We start from the raw sequence: 26,115 nt of genomic DNA, 5'->3' as shown, positions 1-26,115 counted from the left end.
CCTAGCTCGGTTAGGTCAGTTTTGTATTAAAAACTGTAGGTTTATCCATTTAGGACTTCCGAAGCCACTGACAGACACATAAAACTTAATACTACGCTACTATATGTGTGTACTAACGCCTCCGTGGTCTAGTGGTATAGAGCGCGGCTCTTGACTCGGAGGTCGTAGGTTCGATTCCTGCGTTGGAAACATGTTATTTTCAAGTTTGGTTAGGACAATGCAGGCTGATCACCTGATTGTCTGACAAGAAAGATTATCCATGCGTCGGATGGGCATGTAAAAAGTCGGTCCTGCGCCTGATCTCTCGCCGGTCGTGTCGGTCTTCCGTCCCACTGGGTTATGAGAGTGACGGAATAGAGAGTGCTCTTGTGTACTACCACAGAATATATATTAGTAGTACGTACTACGCACATACTTGGGCACTATAATAATTACTCCTGCGTAGCTGGTCTGGTTTCAATGAAACCGGCCACCGTCACCGAAACCAGTGTGGGAGCTATTATTATTATAAACTTCATACTAATTTTTGCTCTGGTGTAAAATTATTTGGCGTGGACGAACCACTAGTCAAGTTTTAAAGCGACCGTAACTATATTCCCCGAAGCATAATATTTTTATAAACAAATCAGATGACGCCCGCAACTCCGTTGCGTCAAAATTCGTTTATCGCGCGGCAACCGTACATTTTTCCGGGATGAAAAGTATCCTATGTCCTTTCCCGGAACTCAAAGCATCTCCATACCCAGCAAAATCGGTTCAGCGGTTTGAGCGTGAAGAGATAATACGTAACAGACAGACAGACACACTTTCGTGTTCATAGTATTAGTATGGAATTATGGATATGACAAAGTTCAAAGTTCATTTCTAGTAAAGTTCGTTTTTTAGCAACGTCCGGGAACATAGCATTAGTCTATTAATTAATAGCAAATCAACAGGACGGTACAATGATACTTCATTTAGCTATTGCGGCTGTTGCAGACAGTTGTCGAGGCAAACAGCACGGCACAAAAAAGTGTGTTCAAATGAATTTTTGTACAGATCTTCTAGGGCTATTTGGACACAATATTTTGATAGCAGCACATTTTCTTGTATGAAGATTTTTCGTATGAAGACTGTGGCTTGAACTGGAATAATGTAAACGGGTACTAGAAATCGCTGGAATCCACTTAATTGCATTCCAGTGCGCGTTTACATTATTCCAGAAGCAATCCAGTGCTGGAGAGAAATAATGTAAGCCGGACATGATACCTGAAAAGCCTGATAAGTAAACCAACCTTTCCCAAAATGACCCAAGATTTTTTTGACATTTTATGCTTATTAGTTATTAGTCACAGATCCTGTTTCAAGGAAAATATGGAAGGTATTATGCAACTTTAATTAATTAAATGTCAAAAAGCAGATCATCTGATGTCGATATTAATGAAAAGGTCGAAATAAATATTTACCAATAGATAATATTATGATTCACCACTTCTGAGCCTCATCACCAAGAAATAGTTTTAGGGGCTGTTTCACCACTTACTGATAAGTGCCGGATAGGCTGTAAACAAATTATCTGACAGATACTCCATACTCTATCTGTCAGATATAAGTTGTGGATAGCCTATCCGACACTTATCAGTAAGTGGTGAAACAGTATTTTAGAGTGGTAAAATTATTATTATGTTCTTCCCATTATCCATCTTAATTCATAATGTCTGTGCTAAAATCATCAAAATAGGTACAATAGTTTCGATGCCTAATGCCTAATGATGACACAAACCTTTACTTCTTAATACCTGGATCGTGGGAATGGCAGACACAATAGATTTTCAACTGTTATGCGACAGCCGGCTGCCGCTTGGGGATTGATGGGTTAGCATTATGGCTGTTGATAGATTTTCCTGACTGTAAGACAGTCCCATTACTAGACTAGCTGGCTTTTAACAACAAATAGCAGTCTCTGTGACGTCCTACAGACTCTACAACAAAAGCGCTCACTCGCTTAATGAGGAAATGCTCTAGAAACCGAACTGCAATTATCATGACGCAACGAACGGCGCGTATAATTTGCGTATGACTTGGGCAATGTATGTGAATTACCTTTTGTGCCACAGTGCCTTGTCAAAAAATGAATTAGGCTGCGTTTACACCAGAGATGAGCGGAGCTGTGTTGCGAGGAATGTGTTTTTGAGAACCAATAGCATCGCCGCGCTGAGCGATGTCATGGCAAAGTCATGTCAATGAAGCGATTCTATTGGTTTTCAAAAACACATTCCTCGCAACACAGCTCAGCTCAGCTCTAGTGGAAAGGCAGCCTTAATGCGTTGTACTCTCAGATAAATGGATTCAGTTATTAGTCAGATCCGATAGCAGATCTACGTTATTTTGTCGCAAAAACGTGCGTTTCAGAACAGAAATGCACACTATTCAAGTTTCTCTATTTGAACCCAATTTAGTAGAGCAAAATCTCACCTATGATATTATACAAATCAATTTTGTATGTATAAATTGCAAATTAACCCCGATTCTGCTGTGGTAACTGGTATCATTAAGTCGCGTCCTTGCCGCGGTCGATCGTCGAGACAACAAACTAACTCCAACTTTACCAATTTAGTGTTGCCAGCGGGAAAGTTGGTCAAATTAATATAGGGGAGACCGGGGCAATATGGGATACTTAAGAGAAAAAACGTCATATAATGAGAATAATACTGTTTATTAAAAATCTCTTTCAAGTATAACAACACTTACATTTATAATTAACATAATTAAAATCTTTTTTGGCGCTAAATCACATACTTTTTTGGCAATTGAGAAATAAATGGCACATGTCAAAATTCCCGTCTTGCCCCGTGAACGGGGCAAAATGGGAAACGCCATGGGGCATAATGAGTACACTTTTAATCTGGTTGGCAACGTTCACATAAATGTGCCTCTTCATCGTCATCGTCTACGCCTGCGCAGGAATTATGGGCCCAGCCAAAGCACACGCTACAAATAACCCATCCTTCAGTGGACTGTGAATATAAGTACCCACAATATATGCAAGGTTATATGTAGCCGAGGCTCGAAGAAATCCCATCGTCTCAGAAAGCACCGCTCTCTGTTATTCCCATGTTGCCCGATCTGTCTTTCTTTTATAATTTCGTACCATTTTAACTGCAAACAAGAAAAAAAAACATACTTATAACTTTTTCTAGGTAGAGAATACACATATGGGGCAAAACGGGATATATCCCATTATGCCCCAATCATTTTGCCCCAACGGACATATTTTTGCAAAAGTGTCAACATTTCTAACCTACAAAGTATTCTGCGAAAATTCAATTAAAATTCATTAGTTTAACAATACCACAACAAGTATGTTGTAAAATGTTACAATAGCCCTGATACCTACCTTGGTGCACATCGATTTAAAACGGTAAACTTCGTAAAAATCCTCCAAAAAAGTGTTTTTACTCGCCGCACAGTCAAAACAAGTAGCGACATGCACCCGCCGCTCGGACTCGTGCGACGCGACTGAACATCGCACGAATGGTGCTGTGTCAGGTGCTGTTGTATTAACTAATCACGCACACAAGCAGATTTCCCGTCCTGCCCCGAGCTTCTTCTTGCCCCGGTCTCCCCTACCATAGCCAAAATAGTGTTATGCAATATGGATATTTTCAAGGAAAAGTCAGTAGTAAAACTATTACTTGCAATTACTTGTTTGTTGGTGATTGCTTTTTACTTTTTCTCTTCCATTGCAAGGGTAAGGACTAAAGACAAATTAATTTATGAATTGAGAGTGTGCGTTAGAAGTCGTGAAATTGTTACAATTTTGGTTAAAAACAATTAAATACACAAATAAAATAGATAAGGAAGAATAATATTATTATGTCATATGCAATGATTATCCTTAATTTCGTACAGTTTACATCGTACCGATCTCAGTTGTAAGTTCATGTTTCATATCAGATTAAAAACTTTTAGTCCATTGAAATGTTACAGTTTAAGGACCGAATATTGCATTTATTAGAGGATGCAATTTTATTTTTGGGACATGTGGGGGGGGGGGATCAATAGAAGCTTAAGCTTTTTCACAATTTTTTTTGTAAGACGTATAGTTTCCGAGATATCGCGAAAATAATGTTTGTCAGCCCTTTTTTGAAGATGGCGGCGGCCGGGGGACAAAGGTGGCGCTTCTATTGACCACACGTCCCAAAAATAAAATTGCGTCCTCCAAAAAATGCAGAGCTCATGTAACACTTCAATGGAATATGTATTAAAATCATGTCCCTACAAAAATAATGAAGACTGTATGTACTTAACATGTACACATGGACTTAACACGTCGTCGAAATAGAAAGTCTCTTAAATGTCACTGGCATGGTCCATGATCTTGCATAAAATTGCCGAGTTATCAGCCGACTCCGAGTGAAAACGACGATTATGTCATTATATAACACAGTGACACTTCTAAATGCAGTAGAAACATGTTCCAAGCTTATTTCAAGAGACATTGAAACATGCTAGAATCTATTGGTAGCAGAAAGATATGGTGACTGCGCTCCTCTTTCAACTTTTATAAAGAAAATATACAGTGTGTTAGTGTAAACACCGTTATCCTTGAAACCATCAAATGAGCCCGTCAAAATGAACAACTTTTTTTACATAAAGTTAATATACCTAGCGGAATAGAGAAACAAAGGCCTGAGCAAGAGAGATGTCACTATCAGTAACACTGCGTGGTAAAAAGAGACGTGTGATACATGACAGCAGCACTCTTTTTTGACGTCCAGTCGGCACGTGCCGCACGTTGACAATTTAATCTCATAGAAATCATGTTCAATCATGCTTCTGTAAGAGTATACGTACACATATTTTCACACACAGAATGTAAACCAATTTCGGTTACGTTTGACAGCTCGAGATTGTTGCTCTATTCCGCTAGGTATATTAACTTTATGTTTTTTTATGACAATAATGCTGGAAACTCAAAAACAAAATGCCGTCTTCATACCCGTACGGATGCCCGGATCGGCAATTTGTATGGGTATGAGGACGGATTTTTTTGAATTCCCAGCATTGTTCTCATAGAAAAAGTTGTTCATTTTGACGAGCTCATTTGATGGTTTAAAGGATGACGGTGTTTACACTAACATCTTGTTTAGTTAACGTTTTAACTGCTGCTTTACCGTAAATTTGGTATTTTTCCCTATTTTAGTAGCAGTTCTAAATTATCATATATCCGGTTTTAACCCTAGGTCTAAAACAACAACTTTATTAATCGGTAAAAAGGAAAAAACTTATCAGTCGGCATTAATAAAGGAAGGATCTCGTCCAATAGGCCTCGTTGACCCTAGACCCCTAATTGTGTTACTCACGACTTAACGATTGCAAAATGCACTGCCTAAATACATGTCCATGTATAATGCTCATTGCTCACATGCATCAGGCTAAATAAATGCTTTCTTTTATCCATTACATTGATTTGAATAATGCAAAAGTGCGTTAAAATCTTTTTGCACGACTAAAATGGCTATTTTGATAGTTAATTACTTACTAATAATAATTTGTTTCATTTTAGATGTTGTGTAAAAGTAAAATGGTCATATTAAGCATTAAAAATTAATATTATATATATTGATTTTTCTATAGAAGTCAGATTGGAATTTAGAAGTTAGTGTGGATCAAATTATTTTTCAATAACTTTATCGTGCGTCATCATCACTATCATATTTTACTAAATGTCGCCTATTAGACCTTAGGTACCTTATACCTTAAAAACAATCTTAATTCGATATTTAAGGCCCTTGATTATCAAAATGCTTGTTTTCATTAATCATAATTGAATATTTAATTGTCAGGCATTTGTGAATGTCGTGTTGTGGTAGGTATTAATTGCCGATTCTGTGTCGGCGTACGCCGTTAAATTTAATGAGCTGTATGTACAGGACAACGACCTGTTATATACTAGATTTTTCACAATTTTATACTGTAAGCGTCATCGTATATTATGATTATATGGTTTTTATGAAAATATCGAGATTATTTATTAATAAATGTTATTGTTAAAATATATTATATCACCTTACACTATAAGATTTTTTAATAACTAATTTTATTCATATTAAGATCGATGCCCACTAATGTTAAGATTGTTTCGTTCTATTTATTCATACTGGATCTTGTCTACAACATCGTTGCACAGAAATTTATTTCATCACGCAGAAACTCTCAATATTTCCATGATACCATCCCGACCCCTGAGTCCTGAGTAATTTTCTGTCTCTCAAAGTCACAGAATGTTTAAATAGAAGTCTTTGCTCAAAGTATCTCCATAACAAACGACAAAATCGGTTCCGCGTTTTAAGTAAAAAAAAGCCAAAGTTAACAGACATTTTCTCTCATTTATAATATTAGATTTATAATATTAGATTCCAGTTCGTATCACTTTTTATCAAAAATATTGTAAGTCTATTCTAAAACATCAGCGTCAATCATCAGCACGCATCACCGCCCCCGGCGCTCAGCGAGGTTGCAGCGAGGATGTTTCATTACAGTTTACAAGATAGATCCTTACATAACACCAGTTTACAGTACATGATATATCCACTTAAACTGTAAATAAGTGCCACTCAATAAGAAAATACAAGATGCGGTTAAACAGTTGAAAGTAAGACAAACACGAGGCTCTAACAAAATTGAAGATGTTTTAAAGATATGAAAACTAGAAAATAGAAATGAGACAAGAAACCCTGTTTTCACTCTCTACTAATTTTGTTCAATGATCTTTTTAAATAATATATGTATACGAGTACAACTTCCGTGAAAATATTCATTGAATTTAAATTATAAAGGATATCCCGTATTATTTTTTGATGTTAGGCTATTTATGTAATTGGAAATTTAATCTACTTGAAAAGATAGAAAGTACTAAAATATCATAGAAACGGAACTCAATTTCCTTCGTATATGTAAGTGAATATTTTCTACTGGTAGTAAAGTACTTGCTTTAAATAGTAATTACACACGTACGCACGTAAGTTACGTATATCAAGAAAATAATTGAACATTTTTATCACAAATAGGAAAACTGTCTACATGAACTCTACCATATCCACATCATGTCGTACCGCAGTTTTCTCCTCGCCTGTAGACTTTTTTAACGTTTTAGACACGGACATAATATTATTATTTACCTATAAAAGTTAGTACATACAATACCTTATTATAGATATAGATTTTTATTACCAAAGGGTAAATCTTGTTGCATAACGTAATAATTAATTTTATCTCTACATACAGCGGTAATGACTATATCAAATGCGTAGTAAAGAACCGTGTATGTAACAGTTATTATTTGTTTTTCCAGTTACATCACAAGTGGCGTGGGATTAGATGAGCTTTCAATTGTTAAGTTCACGGGGTCAATGTTAAGCTCAGGGCTAATCTATCAATTATTAACGTTATTCAATTGTTCCAGCGTGTGCTTTATTGTTGAAAGTTTAAGGTTGTAAGATGGGGAATACTGTATACCTATTTAATAAGTATATTAATATGCATTTTATATTTAACGCCTCCGTGGTCTAGTGGTTAGAGCGTCGCTCTCGACACCGGAGGTCGTGGGTTCGAATCCCGCGTTGCAAACATGTTATTTCCAAGTTTGGTTAGGACAATGCAGGCTGATCACCTGATTGTCTGACAAGTAAGATGATCCATGCGTCGGATGGGCATGTAAAAAGTCGGTCCTGCGCCTGATCTCTCGCCAGTCGTGTCGGTCTTCCGTCCCACTGGGTTATGAGAGTAAAGGAATAGAGAGTGCTCTTGTGTACTGCGCACACACTTGGGCACTATAAAATTACTCCTGCGTACCTAGTCTGGTTTCAATAAACCGGCCACCGTCACCGAAACCGGTGTGGGGAGTATTATTAATATGCATTTTTACCTTCTTAAGTTTTAGCTTATAACTACGTTCTACTAGTCGTTTTAAACAACTCTTAGGTATTGGAAAGATTTTTACACTCTTATAGTGTCTAAACGCAGTAGGCCGAAAAAACGCGCCCGAAGCTTAGCATGGCATTATTTTAAATTGCTGATGAATGATGACTCACCATGCCGAAATTACGTCGCGTTATACAAAAATAGATGTCCCGCGCGGCTTCGCCCGCGTAAATTAGAAATTTTACGGAAACCGTACATTTTCCCATAAAAAATAGCTCTTGTGTCCCTACTCCCTTCACTTGGTTTACTCTATATTTGTGCCAAATATTGCCATAAAAATTGCTCCAATAGTTCGTAATTTCTAATATTTTCCCGTTTTTCCCACATTTTCCTGAGTTTCTTCGGTTGTGTTAGTCTTAGCGTGATAATAATATAGCCTTACTCGATAAATGAGCTATCTAACACTGAAATAAGTTTTTAAATCGGACCTGTAATTGGTGAGATTAACGCGTTCAAGCAAACATACTTACTCTTCAGCTTTATAATATTAGATTTAAGTAGGTATAGATTTTTTTTAAATTATCGTTTGACAAACTTGAGTCTCGATCTAAAAGACTATGAAAAGTACCAATAACAGGGTCATTATAGGCTCATAAGTCATAACCATGGGACGATGCATGGTATAATATGGTAGTGATGATGATGATGAATGTAATTTGCATAGTAGCATATGCTTTCCGTTCTTAAAACAACGCCGAAACTCCCAAACTTGTATCTATAAAGAATCAGGAGTTCTCTCAGCACCTTCCGAACCACGGTGTACCAGGTATACCTCGGTGCAAAATCTTACTTGTTGGTAGCATATGCTTAGAATACTTCTCACGAAACCGAAGTCACTACATGTTTCCCTATAAATTTTGAGGAGTTCCTTCGATTACTTATGGATCCTTCATCAGATCACCATTTTTGTGAATATAATATTAAATTGGGATGATACCCTATATACCAAAAGAAAAATTTTGAAAATCGGTTAACAAACGGCGGAGTAATCGTTGAACATAAGAAAACGAACAGAACACCTCCCCCATTTTGAAAGTCGGTTAAAATTGTAGCCTATGTGTTATTCTGACGTATGAGCTATATTATTGTAAAGTTTCATTAAAATCCGTTCAGTAGTTTTTGCGTGAAAGAGTAACAAACATCCATACACATCCATACATCCAAACAAACTTTCGCCTTTATAATATTAGTAGGACTAGTAGGAAGTAGGATGTTAGTGTAAACACCGTTATCCTTGAAACCATCAAATGAGCCCGTCAAAATGATTTTTTTTTCTATGAGAACAATGCTGGGAACTAAAAAAATCCGTCTTCATACCCATACAAATTGCTGATTCGGGCATCCCCGTATTACGGCATTTTTTTGAGTTCCCAGCATTGTTCTCATAGAATAAGTTGTTCATTTTGACGGGCTCATTTGATGGTTTCAAGGATAACGGTGTTTACACTAACACACTGTATTGTATGCGTAGCGCATTGCAAGCGTAATCATGCCGAACTTCGGCCGCGTATTTTCGGCCTAGTGTGTTTAGACACTAACTGCCGCAGAGTGGAACATTGATTATTATTACGTACTTAAATATAATTAATTCAAAATTTTGACATAAGCCCCATACATTATCTGCCAAACTATTCATTAAATTGAAGTTTAAACATAATTAAATGTCTCTGAACACGGCGCGGCGGTAAGACTTAGCACAGTAGTAGTAACTGGTAGTAAACCAAAGGGTTTTCCCGATTAATCTATAATTGTATGTGTCTTAATAAGAGGTCAATTTTTGTTTTCAAATAAACAGATTATAGTGCGAGCATTTTTTCACCGTTCCTAGACTAAAAAGGTCAATGACCGCTGGTACCATCTTATTTCATTCTGACAATTTAGTGTTAGATAACTTTACTTTGTTGGCGGCTTCAGATTTTTGCCACGCACCGAAAGAGCCTTATAGAGAACATGATAAAAAAATTTTATCATCACTCAACACTCCAGAAACCCCTGCGTTTCTCTCAAAATCGGAAAATGATTAAGATGGATGAGGCATACATCAGCACCTCACTGTAAATTGAATCTCAGCTCTCAGGCATTAGAATATAGTTTCCAGTGTGTAAGTGTGGTCAGTGGCATGAATGGTAAAAAGTGTTCTACTAACCGATAACGGTTCTTGTACTAGCACGTACAACTGACCTCTATGGAGGAGGCTTTTTCTATGCTAATCTATACACAATACACTTCGGTTTGTGTCCAATAACGCCATGTTTTGATTGGGATTGGTCAAGGATAATTTGACAGGACAAAGGATTCTTTTATATTTTTCATATTATTTCATGCTATAAAAAACATTTTTCATAGCTTTAAAGTCTCTAATGCAGAGAAAACATTTCGTATCCATTAGTTCTGAAAGTATCAATTTTCGAAATACATTGGTATTAAGTAGAAACTAGCTATTTGATTTGTTAAACACGAATAAAATGACATTTTCTAAAAATGATTCCTAGCTAGATCGATTTATCGCCCCTGAAACCCCCTATATACTAAATTTCATGAAAATCGTTGGAGCTGATTCCGAGATTCCAATTATAATATACAATATATACAAGAATTGCTCGTTTAAAGATATAAGATAAGATAAGTATTTTCCACGGCAAAATGAGCAGGTCCACGAAAGAGCCTTTAAATTGAATAAAGCATAAAGCTACATCTTGGAAAACACAATTTTCTTTTTATAAACATCAAAGTAGACCCAAATAATTCAGAAGAAAATCTAGATCTATTTTCTAAAACATTTTCTTTACCTTATTCCCGTTGTAAAATCCAGTCTGAGGGAAACATTCCTCTAACAATGGAGTAAACACCCCAAGTCCCAACTTACCCCTTGTGGGATGGGGGATGGGGGTGGCATTAAAGGATCTAGACAGTAATATCTCAAGCTGTACACATTTACACAAGAACAAATTGGTGCTCCTGAAATGTATATATTTTGTTTATATTTCAAAGTAAACCTAACACTTAGGGTCTACACAGACGGACCGCATTTCAACTGCAATCCAACTGCAAATTGCAGTTCAAGTGCAGTTTGAATGCAGTTAACACGACTGCAATAGAACTGCAAACCAAACGCGCAGTCGGATTGCAATTCAGTTGCAGTCGGCGTGCAGTCGTGTGAACTGTTTGGTTTGCAGTTCTATTGCAGTCGTGTCAACTGCATTCAAACTGCACTTGAACTGCAATTTGCGGTTGGATTGCAGTTGAAATGCGGTCCGTCTGTGTAGACTCTTAAAGTAGGCACTATTTTACTCTGATTAAAAAACTTGAAATAACTGTAATATGCCAAAAAGTGTTACATAATAATATTATGATTTTGACCAGTTAGATCACCCTATGAACTTCGTGTCACTTGACACTTTCCTCCTAGTATAAACCTTTTCTGGACTTTCACGAATATCTCGAGATTAATAGTTAAAAATCATTTCAGCCGTTCTCGAGTTATAACTTATAACACTATAGGGAGACTAACAAAATTGAAATTCAATTGATTTTTTTTTTCAAATTAGCATGAAGATTTTTTGCTGCAACACATCATGGCCATAGAGCCACGTACAAGAGAGTTTGTCTCTACGGTAAAATAGTTGGCTATAGTAGTAAATGTAAAAAGGAAATGTCAGTTTGTACTATCAGAGTAAATGGTTCCTAGGCAGCTGATGGGGACCTACGTAGTTTGGTCGCGTTACATCAAACCCAGCCGACAGATCACAATAGCTTTGTCCACACTGTGCCTTTTTCTGTTCGTCAATGGCATGCGTTATAGCGCAGTCAACAGCGAACGTGAGGCATGCCCGCGACGTATGCCAGAAAACCGTATCCACAACTTTCGCTTTGTTATTAAAAATGTCAGTTGGCGTTACGTTCGTTGACGCGCCAAAACGAAAGTTGAATGAAAGAAGATCATGAAAATTGAAGACGAAAGCGCATAATGTGGACATAGCTATAACCTTATTTCTCTGTTCTGAGGCTATAACATTGAATTGACATGATCCGACCAAATGACGTTGGTCTGTCAACTGCATCAATCAATTTCCTCGATGGTACCTAGAAACTTTGTTTCTGCTCTTTCGCATTTCCACTGATACCCTATGCCGTATTACAAGAATAGGGAACATTAAGGCGCGATTTCACCGCGTGGCCGCCGTGTACAGCGTGCGCCGCGGTGGAATCGCGCGTTTACGAAAGAATACCACAGGTCTTCGGGGGGGAGTGATGTGGCGGTACCTACAATTCGCCTAACATTCCTGCATCGCGCTATCGAAGTTTCGGAAAACGGCAAGATATATACAACGTCTGAAATGGCGTCAGTGGGCTTCGGCCTGACCGAGCATGCTATCTCGCTCGGTCGGAAGATCTTCCTTTTCGGCCGCCACTAACAACGTTAAAATACCATACAGTAAATAACCCGACAGTCTTGAAACGTCTAACAAAACTTTTTGTATGCTCGTGCTGCCTCTAGCGTGAGATTATTTTTTTATAACTATGGACGCTTCACACCACGTCAGTCTGGCCCCGTGCTAAGTACCTGAAGGACTTGTGTTACGGGTACCAGACAACGGTAAGATATTTAATACTTCTATACTAAGTATACATATATTTAAGATTTTTATTATATGATACACATATTTAATACACATCCACGACCCAGGAACTTTTAAAACTTTTTTGTTCCGTCGGCGGGATTCGAACCCGCGACCCCCGGCTTGAGCTACCAACCCACCAACTGAGCCACAGAGGTCGTCAAATTGCAGCAATCAATCATATTTAAATCGGTGTTGTTTTGTTTTCCTCACAAAATCTTGCCTACGGAAATATCCTGTTATCAATCAACATCTTACGGTTTTGGGGAGCGATAAGTGATTACATAAACTGTGTTACAAGGGCGTCACTGATAGCACGAGATGACAGTGATAACTCACAACCTTGGACCAGATTTGGTCCCTTTTAGATAACAGTTTACAGAAGCAGGTAAAAATATTTTTAAATAGGTTGTATGCCAAAAAGTTAGCTTTTTTATTTATTTATTTAAATCAGGCTACGTAGGCCCATACAATATATACGTTAATGACTAACATACATAAAAATTATATAAACTTAAAAACTACACATTATCACGAATAAACGGCGACGTGACGCGCGTTTCATTCCGGAGTCTCCCCCGGAACCTTCGGTAAACCACATCAGTCCACCACACCACATCAGAATTCCTCCGCTTCAAAGGTCGGGACACGATGCGTCGGTACTCTCACCACAATGGAACTGAAGTTGACCTTGTGGCGAGACTGCAGACGCTCGACCCTCAAGTGGAGGGATGTCTTCTTACTGATGTAGTCGACGTCTTCGGCCTCCATGGACCAGTGCAGGCGGGATATGTACAGGGGCGTCGCGGGGACCTCGCTCCGCAGACGCAGCTCAGGTACATATGGCAAATGGCTTTACACTTAATCGAAAGTTAGGAAGACTTTCAGAACTAGATACCGCGCTTGTAACCCCGACTAAAACTCCATCGTTTCCCTCTAATCGCCAGCGATAGCCAGTCTTTCCTCATCTTATATATAAAATTCTCGTGTCACAATGTTAGGCCGCGTACTCCTCCGAAACGGATTTACTGATTTTTGTGCCAAATTTTATAATATGCTTACTCAGTGGGTCTGAGAATCGGCTACTGGGTACTTTTTATCTTGATTAGTGTATTTGTTGAATAAATAATAGTAAATTATTACAACTCGAGACTGACGGCGACCATTGCTTGTGCGACGGGACAGCGATGGACGTTGCCATGGTGTCATACTTATTTAGTCACTTCAATAATATGGGCGAAATACATAATATGGCAAAACAACGTTTGCAGGGACAGCTAGTTAATTTATAAAAAGCTAAAAGTTGACCTGTTTATGACCCATGTAGAGTTGAATTTGTATTTAATTGTGAATTTTACATTTAAGAGCGCACCTGACCCTAACTTGACTACATACTTAAACCTAGATCTCAAAATCTGTAAGGTCTAGAAAACTGATTTTTTGACACAAGTAACTTCAGTTCATAAAGATTAAACGCTCAAGACGACGACACGATTACTGAAAAAATGCTCGATAGTTTCTTTTTTACAAAAAATGTTTAGACACATTTTTGCTTGGATCTTCGAAGTTTGCTGTCTTTTCTTTAATATTTTTTAATATCTAAAAAGGCATTGATAAAACCTAAATTTGCTCAAAACACTTTTTTCATGATCATTATAGTTCGTCTTTTATTCAAGTAAAACAAACTTGGCGATGATTCCGCGCCGTCCTTTTTCACCTGGCATATGAAAGACGGGCGTGAGTGTGAAGAGAGAAGGTGGATGTTTGATTTTTTGTGTCAGGAGCGCTGTTAATAATTTTGTTTTGTATTTGCCACTAAATATACAAGTAGAACAATATTACGTAAGGTATATTGTACTTATTCATTCCAGTTAATTTAAAATTTTATCGTCTTCTTAACTTGATTCAAGCCATGAGAACTCAGACCGGTAATGATAAAATAATGAAGATACGAAGCTAATGAAGGTTTAATTTCTTTTTATGATAGAGTTCGTTGCAACATACAGAAGGTAATCTTTGTAGAGTTCGGATTAAATACAAAATTATTAGTACTTAATCAAAATTATAAATAAATATAAATAATTAAAAAAAATAATTTAATTAATTTTAAAACATTGAAAAAAGATTATTATCATTTATCAGTATTTAGTCGCCTCACTAGTAAACAGGGTGCGAGGGAGCTCAAACAAAGTCCTTCAGATATATGATAGAGTAGACCACAGGAAATATTATTATGCTACTTTTTATGACGGAAAAAATGTACAATTCCCGAGCAATTATAAGAATTTTGGCGCAACGGAGTTACAAGAGTCGTCTAGTAAGTTACCACTATAAACGAATTCAGACGTAGTTTTCCCAAACTGATAAATACTTAGTATTGTTATCACGGTGCCAAGTATGTCAATAGAACATGCGTTTACGATATGTTTTGAGTTCGAGCATGATTTATTCATAACCACACTCACCTGGGACCGAAGTACGCGTGATGCTATTCTCCTTTTTGACTGTAAGTTAACCGCTTTCAAGCTTATACTAAGAAATAAGGTCAAAAAGTAGTAAACTGGGTATGACTTCGACTATACATTGGATACATAGAGTTCGATGTTAAGAGTACAATATACTTTTATGTATACGGAACTTTTGGAAATTATTGACGAAAGTTCAAGGCTTAATTTTGATCAAAATTTATTAACACATGTTCCCGTTTCTTGTCGAAGAAAAGGAACCTAAAATTTTTCAGATATCTGCTGAATTGCCTCTGTTTATCTGATGTTTGAAAAGGCTAAAGTGTTTCTAGAACACTATTTCTATCTGTTATCTGTTTTACTATTGCCACAAGTTTGTATGACCATCTTCTACGTGTGTAAAATATCGTCATAGAAACGTAATACAGGGTATAGTTTCCCTATCAAGAAGAAGAAGCCTTTACAACAGATGGGTGAATATCCTAAACCTGATACAATCCTCGTTTTCCAATCTTGAACACTTTGTATTATACAATGATATTCTACTTATACAGATCTGTTACGTTCATACTATTTTCCGGTTTAAATCTCTTCCGAACCACATAGACAAATTTGACAGATAAGTGAAACAAAAGATACGAAATGCCATTTAAATAAAAGAGACAGACTAAATAAAAGACGACCCAATTGGGTCGTATTTGAAGCTTCACAACGCGCGCGGTAGTAACATATCTCCTTTGAGTTTTTTATATAATATATCATTAGTATTATATTAATTAAGTTAAAACGTCATTCATATTACCTTTTTTTTATTTACTATCACAGATTCAAGCTTTTCAGTAAAACCTAATATTTATTCTCAATGTACAGCGTCCGACCTGCAGTAGGAGGTCATGCAAGTCCTGTTATATTTACCATCCATTAAGGCCACGTACACACGGTTGTGGGCATTACAGTGGATAGGTGAATAGCATTTGAAAATTTGTAAAATTAAAGGTTGAATACAACGTGTATGTATAATGTATATAATATTGAAACGTTCGTTTAAAAAATTGCCTCCATTGTGGATAATTTATACAGTACTAGTTGACATGCAACTCTGTTGCGCCAAAATTCGTTTATCGCGCGGGAACCGTACATTTTTCCGGAATAAAAAGTATCCTATGGCCTTCCTCGAGACTCAAAGTATCTCCATACCTTTGGGCTGAAGAGGTAACAGACGGAAAGACAGGCAGACACACTTTCGTATTTATAATAATATTGTAGTATGGAAGTATGGATAATTATGGATTCTCCGAATGAAGTATCCACTCTTCAAATAATGGTAGAGTGCTAGTTGAACTGGTTGTTATAAATGTCCACACGATCAACCTGACTCATACTTCTCTTAACATTGCTGATCTAGTCCAGAAGAAAGATGTCAACATTAAAATCGAACTTCGATTCTTATGTTGACATCTTGACATAATATGAGATAGACGTTCGATTATCGAACGTCTATCTTCACGAAGCCACTGATGCTCTTAAATGCCATTCTAATCTGATCAATATCTTGTGATTTAGCCCTTAATTTAAGGTAGCGTTTTATGATTTATTTAAAAAAAAAGGTAGCTTTTTAGTCTTTCATATTTGTAATGGTTGTCCAGAAAAAACCGCTCAAAGCGATATATTTTTTGTGTTTGTGTAAAATACTTTGCGGTAAAATTAAAGAATGTTTTATTATTGTTAGCTTTGAGAACTCTCGTAAGCAATATTCAAAGGCACGTGAACCAACCTTTTAGTAAAATTTCTACAGAAGCCACAGAATACAGCTCACAGAAGGCACGTGCCAAGTTCAGAACGTGAAGGAAAATGTTCCACTTGAACCACGTTTTCTTACCCGATACTGTAAATTATACGATTATTAGATATTAATAGCGTTGCAACACCAGTCGTGACATTTTAAATTTATAGTTTCGAACTACGAAATAATCGTTAGATTTATATGTAACATAAAAATTAAAAATGTTTTTTATTTTTTGTTCCATATTAATTACTGTACCTAAATATAAGCATTAGAATTATTTAGAATGGTAAATTAACAACATAAGAGAGTAGCAATAGAAAAACAAGAAAGGAAGCATGAAATACCTAATTTTTTTTTCACTTTTGTATGGGCAAGCGCCCCAGCGTCACAAAATTCCCCATACATAAGTGAAAAAAAAATTGATCTTTCAGCGCTGCTGCTTTCACAGTAAACTCTCTACGAGGAACTTTTGTTACAACTTGTAGAGAAGCAGTCGATGCACCAAAAAAATGTTAAAAGATCTGTAGAAAGAATGATAGAAAATCTCATATCATAACAGCTGTATTAATACAAAATCATGTACCACTTAGGTACGAGTTTTATCTCAAGCACTTTTCTTATTCACGAAGATTCGGCTGCTTTCCAGTGGGAATTAGAAAAGTGCTGCGCCACATATTCCTAAGAGCTCGAGATCTCAAGTCGTAATAAGTATAATATTCGCGCGTAGACCTAAAAATTATTGCCTTTGTATTATTTGTATGCGGGTAACTTTTCTGAAAATCAAATCGCTATAGTCGTTTCTTACAACAGTGGTAGAGCTTCGGCCTCCAGTGCTGCCAACTTTCACGCGATTTACGCTTATCAGATAGCCTCACGAGAATAATAATCGAGGTTTGTGTAATACAAGTAATAATTGTTATTGAAAATAACCGAACGCAATTATTGTTGAATTGTTTCGAAACAAATCGTTTTGTAGTTATAAACTTTTTTACTGCTAATCTGACAAGATAATGTGCTTTTCAGGGTTCCGTACCCAAAGGGTAAAAACGGGACCCAATAGGGACAGACATCGAAGTCTTAGTAATAACTAAGACTTCGATGTCTGCCCCTCTGTCTGTTTGTCTCCAGGCTGTATCTCAAGAACCGCTATAGCTAGACTTCTGAAATTTTCACAGATTGTGTAATGTGTATACTGTATGTATGTTGCCGCTGTAACAACAAATACTAAAAACAAAATAAAGTTCATATTTAAGGGGGGCTCCCATACAACAAACGTGATTTTTTTTGGCTTTTTTTGCTCGTAATCCATAATGGCAACAGGTAGGCACTTGAAATATTCACAAAATCCTTAATTATATTTAAAAATAAAATAAAAAAAAGTGAAGGCGAAAGCGAGCGAAAATATAGGGTTTTTTGTATGGGAGCCCCTCCCATACAAAAAACCCTATATTTTCGCTCCATAATGATACGGAACCCTTCGTGCGCGAGTCCGACTCGCACTTGGCTTATTATTATGTACTATTACAGTACCTAACATTAGTATATTTTAAATCTATCTAGCAAGAAACTTCAGTAAAACTTTATAACACGTTGTCTAGCTGAGAACCAGATTTAAGAATTTTATTTTTAGAAATTTTATATGCCAGTGTGTTCAATGTTCATAATTGCACATTTAAATAATTAGAAAGTTAAAGTTCGATGATTATACCATGAATGAATTGATAATATTCAAATTAACGGTAAAATACAAATTTTCTTGATGAATAAATTAAAGTTTTCTCCAAGACGCAATTCTTTTAAACTTGGAGTTAATTTACTAGCAAAACTTTAAACAATCTTCTATCATCAAGATTGTTTATTAAAGTAAATTATTTAAACAAATATTTATTATTAAAATATGGTAAAATATACAATTGAATTCAGCTGTATGACTTCGCGTAGCTTAGATGTAAAGAGCTAAAGTAAGGCTTAGTTTGTAAAATAACTGTATTTTAAAAAGAAACCCACTTCAAAATTGTACGTAATTGAGAATTAAAACTCCCTATCTCCAAAACTACTGAACCGATTTTGATGAAACTTGCATTATTCCCTAAGTTGAACAATACAACAAAAAAAGAAATAACTAAAATCGGAATGGTAGTTCCAGAGATATGCGAACACAAACATAAAAACATACATACTTACATACATATACTTTTGAAATTTGGCACATTTGTTCAGACGCTGATATAGACTAACATATAGAAATATTACATACATACGCGTCGAATTGATAAACTTCTTTTTTGAAGTCGGTTAATTATTATTGGTGGCGAAAGACCAAGCAAGTTACTATTAACAACCAAATAGCCTTTTTTCCTCCTTAAAAATGATTAATGACGAGGCCTCAAACAAAACAATGTCAGTAAAAGTAAACAAACTTCATTCTCCTCACATTGTGGAGATTAAGTAATTAAAAACGAAAGTCACGTGCTAAATTACGGTTTACCTACAAAATAAATCTATTATATAATATACGTAATGTAATTCAGATATGGTCAGCTGACTACGTTGACCCAGTGAGACCATTTTACTCAATTAAATACATAATCGTTTATCGCATTATTGTGATTATAACTAGCGCGAAATTTATGTTACTTTTTTTTTTAATTTAAAGCATTTACGTAGCAATTCTTACAATACAATAGGCAATTTGAAGATCTCGCTCGACTAAATTAAATTTCAAAGTTTGAAACGAAATCACGGCCAGCGAAACAGAATCATTAAGTTGAGAAAAGTATCTGCTAGAGCTATTTTCGAGTGCGATTGTACTAAAAATACTTGAACTATCAAGTTCATAGGAATTGTTTTATAGTCAGAGGAGAGATCTTTTAGTCGGGTTATGCTATTGTCTGACAAGCCTAGCGATAGCCCAGCCAGATCACGACCCCCCGAAACTCTAAAGAAAGAATTCAGAGTTGGTAAACTTAGGATTTACCTTTAGGTTAGGTCACGGCCGTAGCTAGGGGTGGGCATTGTGGGGCAATGCCCTACCTTAAAAATACCAAAACCCAAGAAAATCAATCAATTATGATATTTTTTTTTACTTCCGCCCTACCTGTAACCAATGCTGCCCTACCTCAAATCTGACCCTAGCTACAGCCCTGGGTTAGGTTCAGTGGCTACATCGCAAGGTCACAAGCAATTTTATGACAACGCGACCGCGCCGTGCCGCTAATCGTTACATACTTTGCCTGTGTCTGTGTTCTCGCGGTGTAGCGGCCAAACCGCTCGTTAGCGCGGACGCATATAAATCGAGCTTTAGGATTAAGCTTACTTAGCTTAAGCTTGCTTTAGCTTTTACTTCAAGCTTTTACAGTTACGTGTACATTCTACATCTATGTAGGCTGTGGTATTTAGACAATAACAACCTTCGGTTAACCGACTTGACAGGTCTATTTACACCCGTCAGTAGAGCATTAACATATTTTGCTTTTGAAATAATTATCACTATATATAGTTTATGGTAACTACCAAGCCAAGATAATATACATATAAATAGCTGATAGTTAAAAAATATAAAATATCACTACAAAATTACGTAGGTAGTCAAAAAACATTAGAAAAAAAATATCCCCAATTAAAATCATAATAGCTACTTAAATAAATAAGCTGTAATTAAAGCTTAAAACTAATTTCATACCAAAAACGACAGCTATGAATTTTAGGACAAGACGATCTTTGTAAAAAGTTCAAACTTGACTAAACTTTGTTACTCGAATACGTCCTATTTGTCAATTTGTATGAAAGTTTATTAAGCCCGGCCGCACGTTATCCGAATTTCTGATCAGAAAAATTCGGACGCCCCGCAGGAACGCACTCTGTATGATACATTTTGTTGTGGACACCGCATACTATCAGAATTCTGACGTGTATGTGTAAGACATATAATATTGTATAAGCGTCCGAATTTTTCTGAACAGAAATTCAGAGAATGTGCGGCCGGGCTTAAGGCGACGCCTTGATAATTTGGCTGTAGCTAAGAAATTAAAGTTCATTGTCAGTATTCATCATGTCTTTGTCTTTCAATTACCCATAGCATGACACGATTGGTCAACTTTTATAACACAGAATAATCAATCAAAAAGACCTCTGTGAAAAAGGGGATTCCTATTTTGCCAACAGAGGAGAGTGATTTAAGCTTCCAAAATTTGTACACAAATTGGTTCAAGCATACACTTAATTTGCCCATAGCTTATATGAAATGTATTTATGGTTTTTAAATTACGCGACAAAACCATTTTGTCGCTTACGCCCTTTTCATTTTTTGCTGTTCCGTTGCTTGTTTTCTATGAGTGGCCGGGCCGGCCTCTCATAGAAAACAAGTAATCTAAGGCCGGTATAAATAGTCAGTACTCAAGATGCATCTCGGTCTCAAGACACGGTTCAGGCTCTGTGATTGGTTGGCTGTAAAAATTTGGACCAATCACAGAGCCGAACCGCGTCTTGAGACCGGGTCGCATCTTAAGTACTGACTATTTATACCGGCCTAAAACATATCCAACACGGTTTTTTACTTTAACGCGGCGTCACCTTAATCTGGCAATTATTATTATTATAAATGCCATGTTCATCATCCTACAACACGAAGAGCTTTCGTAAGCTGCGTGATTGCACTTTGCGGGTGACCTCCGCCGGCCAGCGGTTACCCAACTATCAAGACGCATCGGCTATCTTGATACTTAAACAATTTATTGTTTAATGCAATAGTGCATTTTGTTAAGCAAGTGCCTTTACGGCCGTTCCCAATATTCAATCTATCTCTGGTTTGACATACAATACAACCGATCGCAGCTAACATTGAATTGACATAAAATATATATCTCTAATGTCTAATGTGAGCTATTCCTATCTCTAGTAGGGCAAAACCAGATATAGATCAAATATTGGGAACGGCCGTTAGTGAGCATTGGGAATTGTGACCCTTTAATCTTTATTTGTAATTTGAGATTTTACCTTAACCTAACTGGCTCATAGTCCTAAATAACGCTTAATGAAAATAAAATGTACTTAAAATGCGTAAATTGTTTGTCTTGAACCTGCTCAGGATTAAACAGCTAACCGGATGAAAGGAGAAAGAACACAGAAACTTTTAGTCCCAACTCCGAGCCCCAGCTATGACATCGCGTTACGTATGTCCTCCATTTTATCGCAAAAAAAATTTCCCGCGCGCTAAACCAATCGCTGCGTAGCGCTGGCATGCACGTAATACTGTAATAATAATTATCGTAAGTTGATATTGTAAAACGCCTTACCTTCTACTGAAACCGTGAAGCATAAACACAAGGTATTTGCCGATAAACGGAAGGTAAACACCGTCTGAGTACATCACTCACAATTTAAGCAGGAAAATAATTTACGCGCCAAAAGTATATACGCGGAAAAAGAATTTAAGAAAACAAAATGGCGTCTTCCCCGAACCGCACTTGTGTTAATATGGCTGACTGTTAAATATCGTATTGCTTTGTTTATTTAATGTGTCGAAATGTCTAACTCAGGCATAGACACGTGATTTTAAAATGAATTTATTGCGAAATATGTTTTGTACGTGTTTTATTTTATTTACATACAGGTGAGAGCCTGTACCTTAGAAATAATAAGAAAACCTTGAAGAGAAAGAAATAATATACCTACAATCTACATACTATTGCATAATTAGTAATTACTCATAATATTCTGTGTTAGTAATTAAAATTTGATATTTCTAATTTTTGCTAAAATATACGATAAATTCTGTCTGTTGGCTGATGGCTTTTAAGAAAGTTACAACAATTTATGTTCCAAATAGCAAGTGACATGCAGTGATTAGTGTTGTAAGCTGACCACCTTTCACGGTTATTATCTGGTGGTCTGGTTGTACGGAACCTGTCGGTAGAGTTGCGGAGAACCGTTTACTTCCGAACGGTTGCCGAAATATTACGGTATAACTGAATAGAAGGTTGCAAGTTTGGTTGCCGATAATCCACGTTTTAGCATAGATTTGGACGTACAAGTTTACAATATTATTGTAAATAAGGGAACTGCGAAAATCTGTCTCTTCCCTGTAAAGTCTAAACCGAAAGGATAATATAGGTTTTTGTTTGCGGAAAAATGTAGGTTACGGAAAAGTCGTAGGCAACAATTTTTCATACGAAAAGTTGTACCGAAATTGTATTTTCTAATTTATTGATATTCATTGTCAACTATGAATTTTTGCCAAGGACGGTTAATGATATATAATTTTTCTTCATAATAATATAATTTACATATCATGAAGGTATTGCATAGTATTTATTAAAATTATTTTTTTAAATTTCACGCATAGGTACTTTTCCGCTAGTCACGACTTACAAAGTACCCTGTAGCTGTAATACCAATTGAGTAGGGTCTATTATCCAATAAGATGGCACAGATAATGTCAATTAGATCATTTGAATAGCAATTTGAGCGGCCTTAGAGCTCACAACGGGCCTTTTACTGGTCTAAGACCTAGCCTAGGTCCTAGGCACTCGAATTCCGTTCCGCATTCCCGACTAACATAATGGCTACTAGATTTGCATTCTCAGAAATCTTGGGTAATGTCTTGTAATATTGTCGGTGTTCTAAGAACAAGTTGGGCTCAAAGTTAGAATGAAACCGACTGGTAAAATTTAAAATAATATTGAAGCAATCATTTTCACACTAGCCCTCTGAGTAATAAAGATACTTGCACAGCAGACCTAAGGCATCCATTATACGGTAGGTTTTACTGTCAGTTTTACCACAGTCATGGCTGTGACTGGTGGATAACCTACCGTGGAAGAGCGTGACAGACGGTTGCAGAAGTTCATCTTGATTTTTGCTTCATGCAACCATCAGTCACGAATTTTGAGTGAGTAATGTCACATCTGACAAAATAGGAAAAAAATTAGAAACGTATGGTACCTTTGAAAATTTTGGCTTTGACTGACATAAAACTGAAGAGAATTGAGTGACCGTCTAATAGCATTCGTCAGTCCATCAGTCACCATCAGTCAAACATAATTCATAATTAACGGAATTGACTGTCGCTTGCGTGAGCGTGTAATGGGTGCCTAATACAAAGTTGTCCTTGCCTGGTACGTTACAAAAGTCGCTTGACATAATAGAGCAAAAAAATGTATACCTAACTGTAAAGTCTGTAAGGTGTGTAATAATGACTCTCGATTATTAAAAGCGGTAATTGGTACCTACTTCAATATTCAGGTAGGTGGTATTAGGCCTCCGTGGTCTAGTGGTATAGAGCGCGGCTCTTGACTCGGAGGTCGTGGGTTCGATTCCTGCGTTGGGAACATGTTATTTCCAAGTTTGGTTAGGACAGTGTAGGCTGATCACCTGATTGTCTGACAAGTAAGATGATCCATGCGTCGGATGGGCATGTGAAAAGTCGGTCCTGCGCCTGATCTCTCGCCAGTCGTGTCGGTCTTCCGTCCCACTGGGTTATGAGAGTAAAGGAAAAGAGAGTGCTCTTGTGTACTGCGCACACACTTGGGCACTATAAAATTACTCCTGCGTAGCTGGCCTGGTTTCAATGAAACCGGCCACCGTCACCGAAACCGGTGTAGGAGCTATTATTATTATAAAGTGGTACAACAGTAGGTCGGTAATAATAATATTAGGTGCTACGCCAGTAGGTGATCAAAGTGTTAGGTGTCGCCTCATAAAGTGATGATAGTGTTATGTGTCGTTTCAATTGGGGACAGGCTGAATTCGTACCTACTTTATATTCATAAAACTGACAAGCCTCTCAATTGCATATAAACGTTCGCGAATAGTTTTGATACTTGCATCCTGACCTAGGATCACGTGCTAAATTCATGCTAAAGTATCAAAGAAATTTACAGTTATCATTCCACAAATATCCAACTTGATCCAATTAAGGTCCGTCTTTCATGAGTTTATGTGTCTGGAACTTACCTGAAAAGATAAAAAAAAGATTAATTTTTAAGTAGAAAATAATTTTAATATATTTGAAAAGATAGAAATAGAATGAAGATAGAGGATTATAAACGCAACACTAGAGGAGAGGAGAGGAGTTATAATAGTTGTCAGTTGTCACCCTCAAATGCGAGAGAGTGGCTATGGGCGACTAGTGGTGAGTGGTGACAATCGCAATTTAGGTGATTTTTTGCTCCTTTCCTGGTTTATTACATAAATTAAAAACCTGAAAGTTGAAACTCTTAAAAACTACAATTAGGTACGCCATACGTAAATTATTAACGTTGTGTTCGGGGCCAATTCTTAGATCTATCGATATATCAAAATTTCTTAAAAATCAGTAAATTTATTTTATTTAAGGTCTATGCGTTTTAAAACCTTAGTGCCTTATCACACTGGCGATTAGCGAGCGATTTGAAAGCGACGCGACAGCGCAGCGTCGTCGCCGCGTGGTGTGGACGCCATTTTGTACACAGATTATTATTATATGTATATAGTAGACTCGTCTAGGGAGTGACGTCAGAATCCATTTTGCTGCTAAGTGTCCAAAACACCGAAGGCAAGCTGCGTGCACGCCGCGCAATCGCGGCGTCATCGCGGCGTGTGCGCTGCGCAGTCGCGTCGCTTTCAAATCGCTCGCTAATCGCCAGTGTGATAAGGCCCTTACAATCCCACGTTAAGGGATATCCCGTATTAATGACAATTAACATAGTATTTATTCAACTAAACGGCGACCTTAGTGGGTGAAAACAGTAGGCGATGTTTTCCGGCAAGCATAATTGTTATTTCATAATTCATTATTATCCATTCATACTTCTAATAATATCTATTGCGTTCAGTAGTGTAATCTACTATAAAGAGTGTAACAAAACTAAGTGATTATACATTAGATACATAGAGTTCACTATGAAAGTAGAGGCGCTGTAAGAGCAACTTTTTTGAGATTTATTGGGCACGCGCCCGAGCATTATGATTTTGCTCACCTAAAAGTTAAAACTTCTATATAGGAGACTCATATAAATACACTCAGCACCCTAAAGTATATTATTTAGTTATTTATCACTTAGTTTTGTAACATTCCGTATAATATACAATTATAATATAATATGTTACCGTTAGATGGCAGAATACGTTAACGTGCATATTACCTACCTAGGTAAATTGGATTACCTAATCTGCAGATACCCTGATACCATACGTTAAAGTGTGATATTGATATAAAAAGCTTATATGCACATATAAGCTTTTTATATAAATTTACCTAATTACTTTGCATTCTCTTTCTTCGTAAAAGTCCTAAAAACTT

The 26,115-nt window shown here is 36.7% G+C and overlaps 1 protein-coding gene and 1 long non-coding RNA gene across 9 annotated transcripts in view; one reads left to right on the top strand and one right to left on the bottom strand.

Moving 5' to 3' along the window:
* LOC121731598 (plasma membrane ascorbate-dependent reductase CYBRD1-like) overlaps positions 1 to 26,115 on the bottom strand; it is an 88,159-nt gene that overhangs the window by 20,442 nt on the left and 41,602 nt on the right. The window contains exon 1 of one of the 8 annotated variants that reach the window (XM_042121104.1): positions 22,130 to 22,298. The exons of the other annotated variants lie outside the window; for them this stretch is intronic. Coding sequence (XP_041977038.1) covers positions 22,130 to 22,203 — 74 coding nt within the window. The 5' untranslated portion in view covers positions 22,204 to 22,298. Of the gene's footprint in view, positions 1 to 22,129; positions 22,299 to 26,115 lie in introns of those variants that run through there. 8 annotated transcript variants of the gene reach the window in all.
* On the top strand, positions 2,213 to 17,309 carry LOC121731600. Its single transcript, XR_006036260.1, has 3 exons — positions 2,213 to 2,308; positions 14,509 to 14,512; positions 17,299 to 17,309. It is a non-coding gene; the product is annotated as an uncharacterized LOC121731600 (long non-coding RNA).

This window comes from Aricia agestis, chromosome 11 (genome assembly GCF_905147365.1).
Source record: "Aricia agestis chromosome 11, ilAriAges1.1, whole genome shotgun sequence".
Lineage (NCBI taxonomy): Eukaryota > Metazoa > Arthropoda > Insecta > Lepidoptera > Lycaenidae > Aricia > Aricia agestis.
Note: the sequence above shows the minus strand (reverse complement) of the source record. Positions and strands in the feature narration are given on the sequence as shown.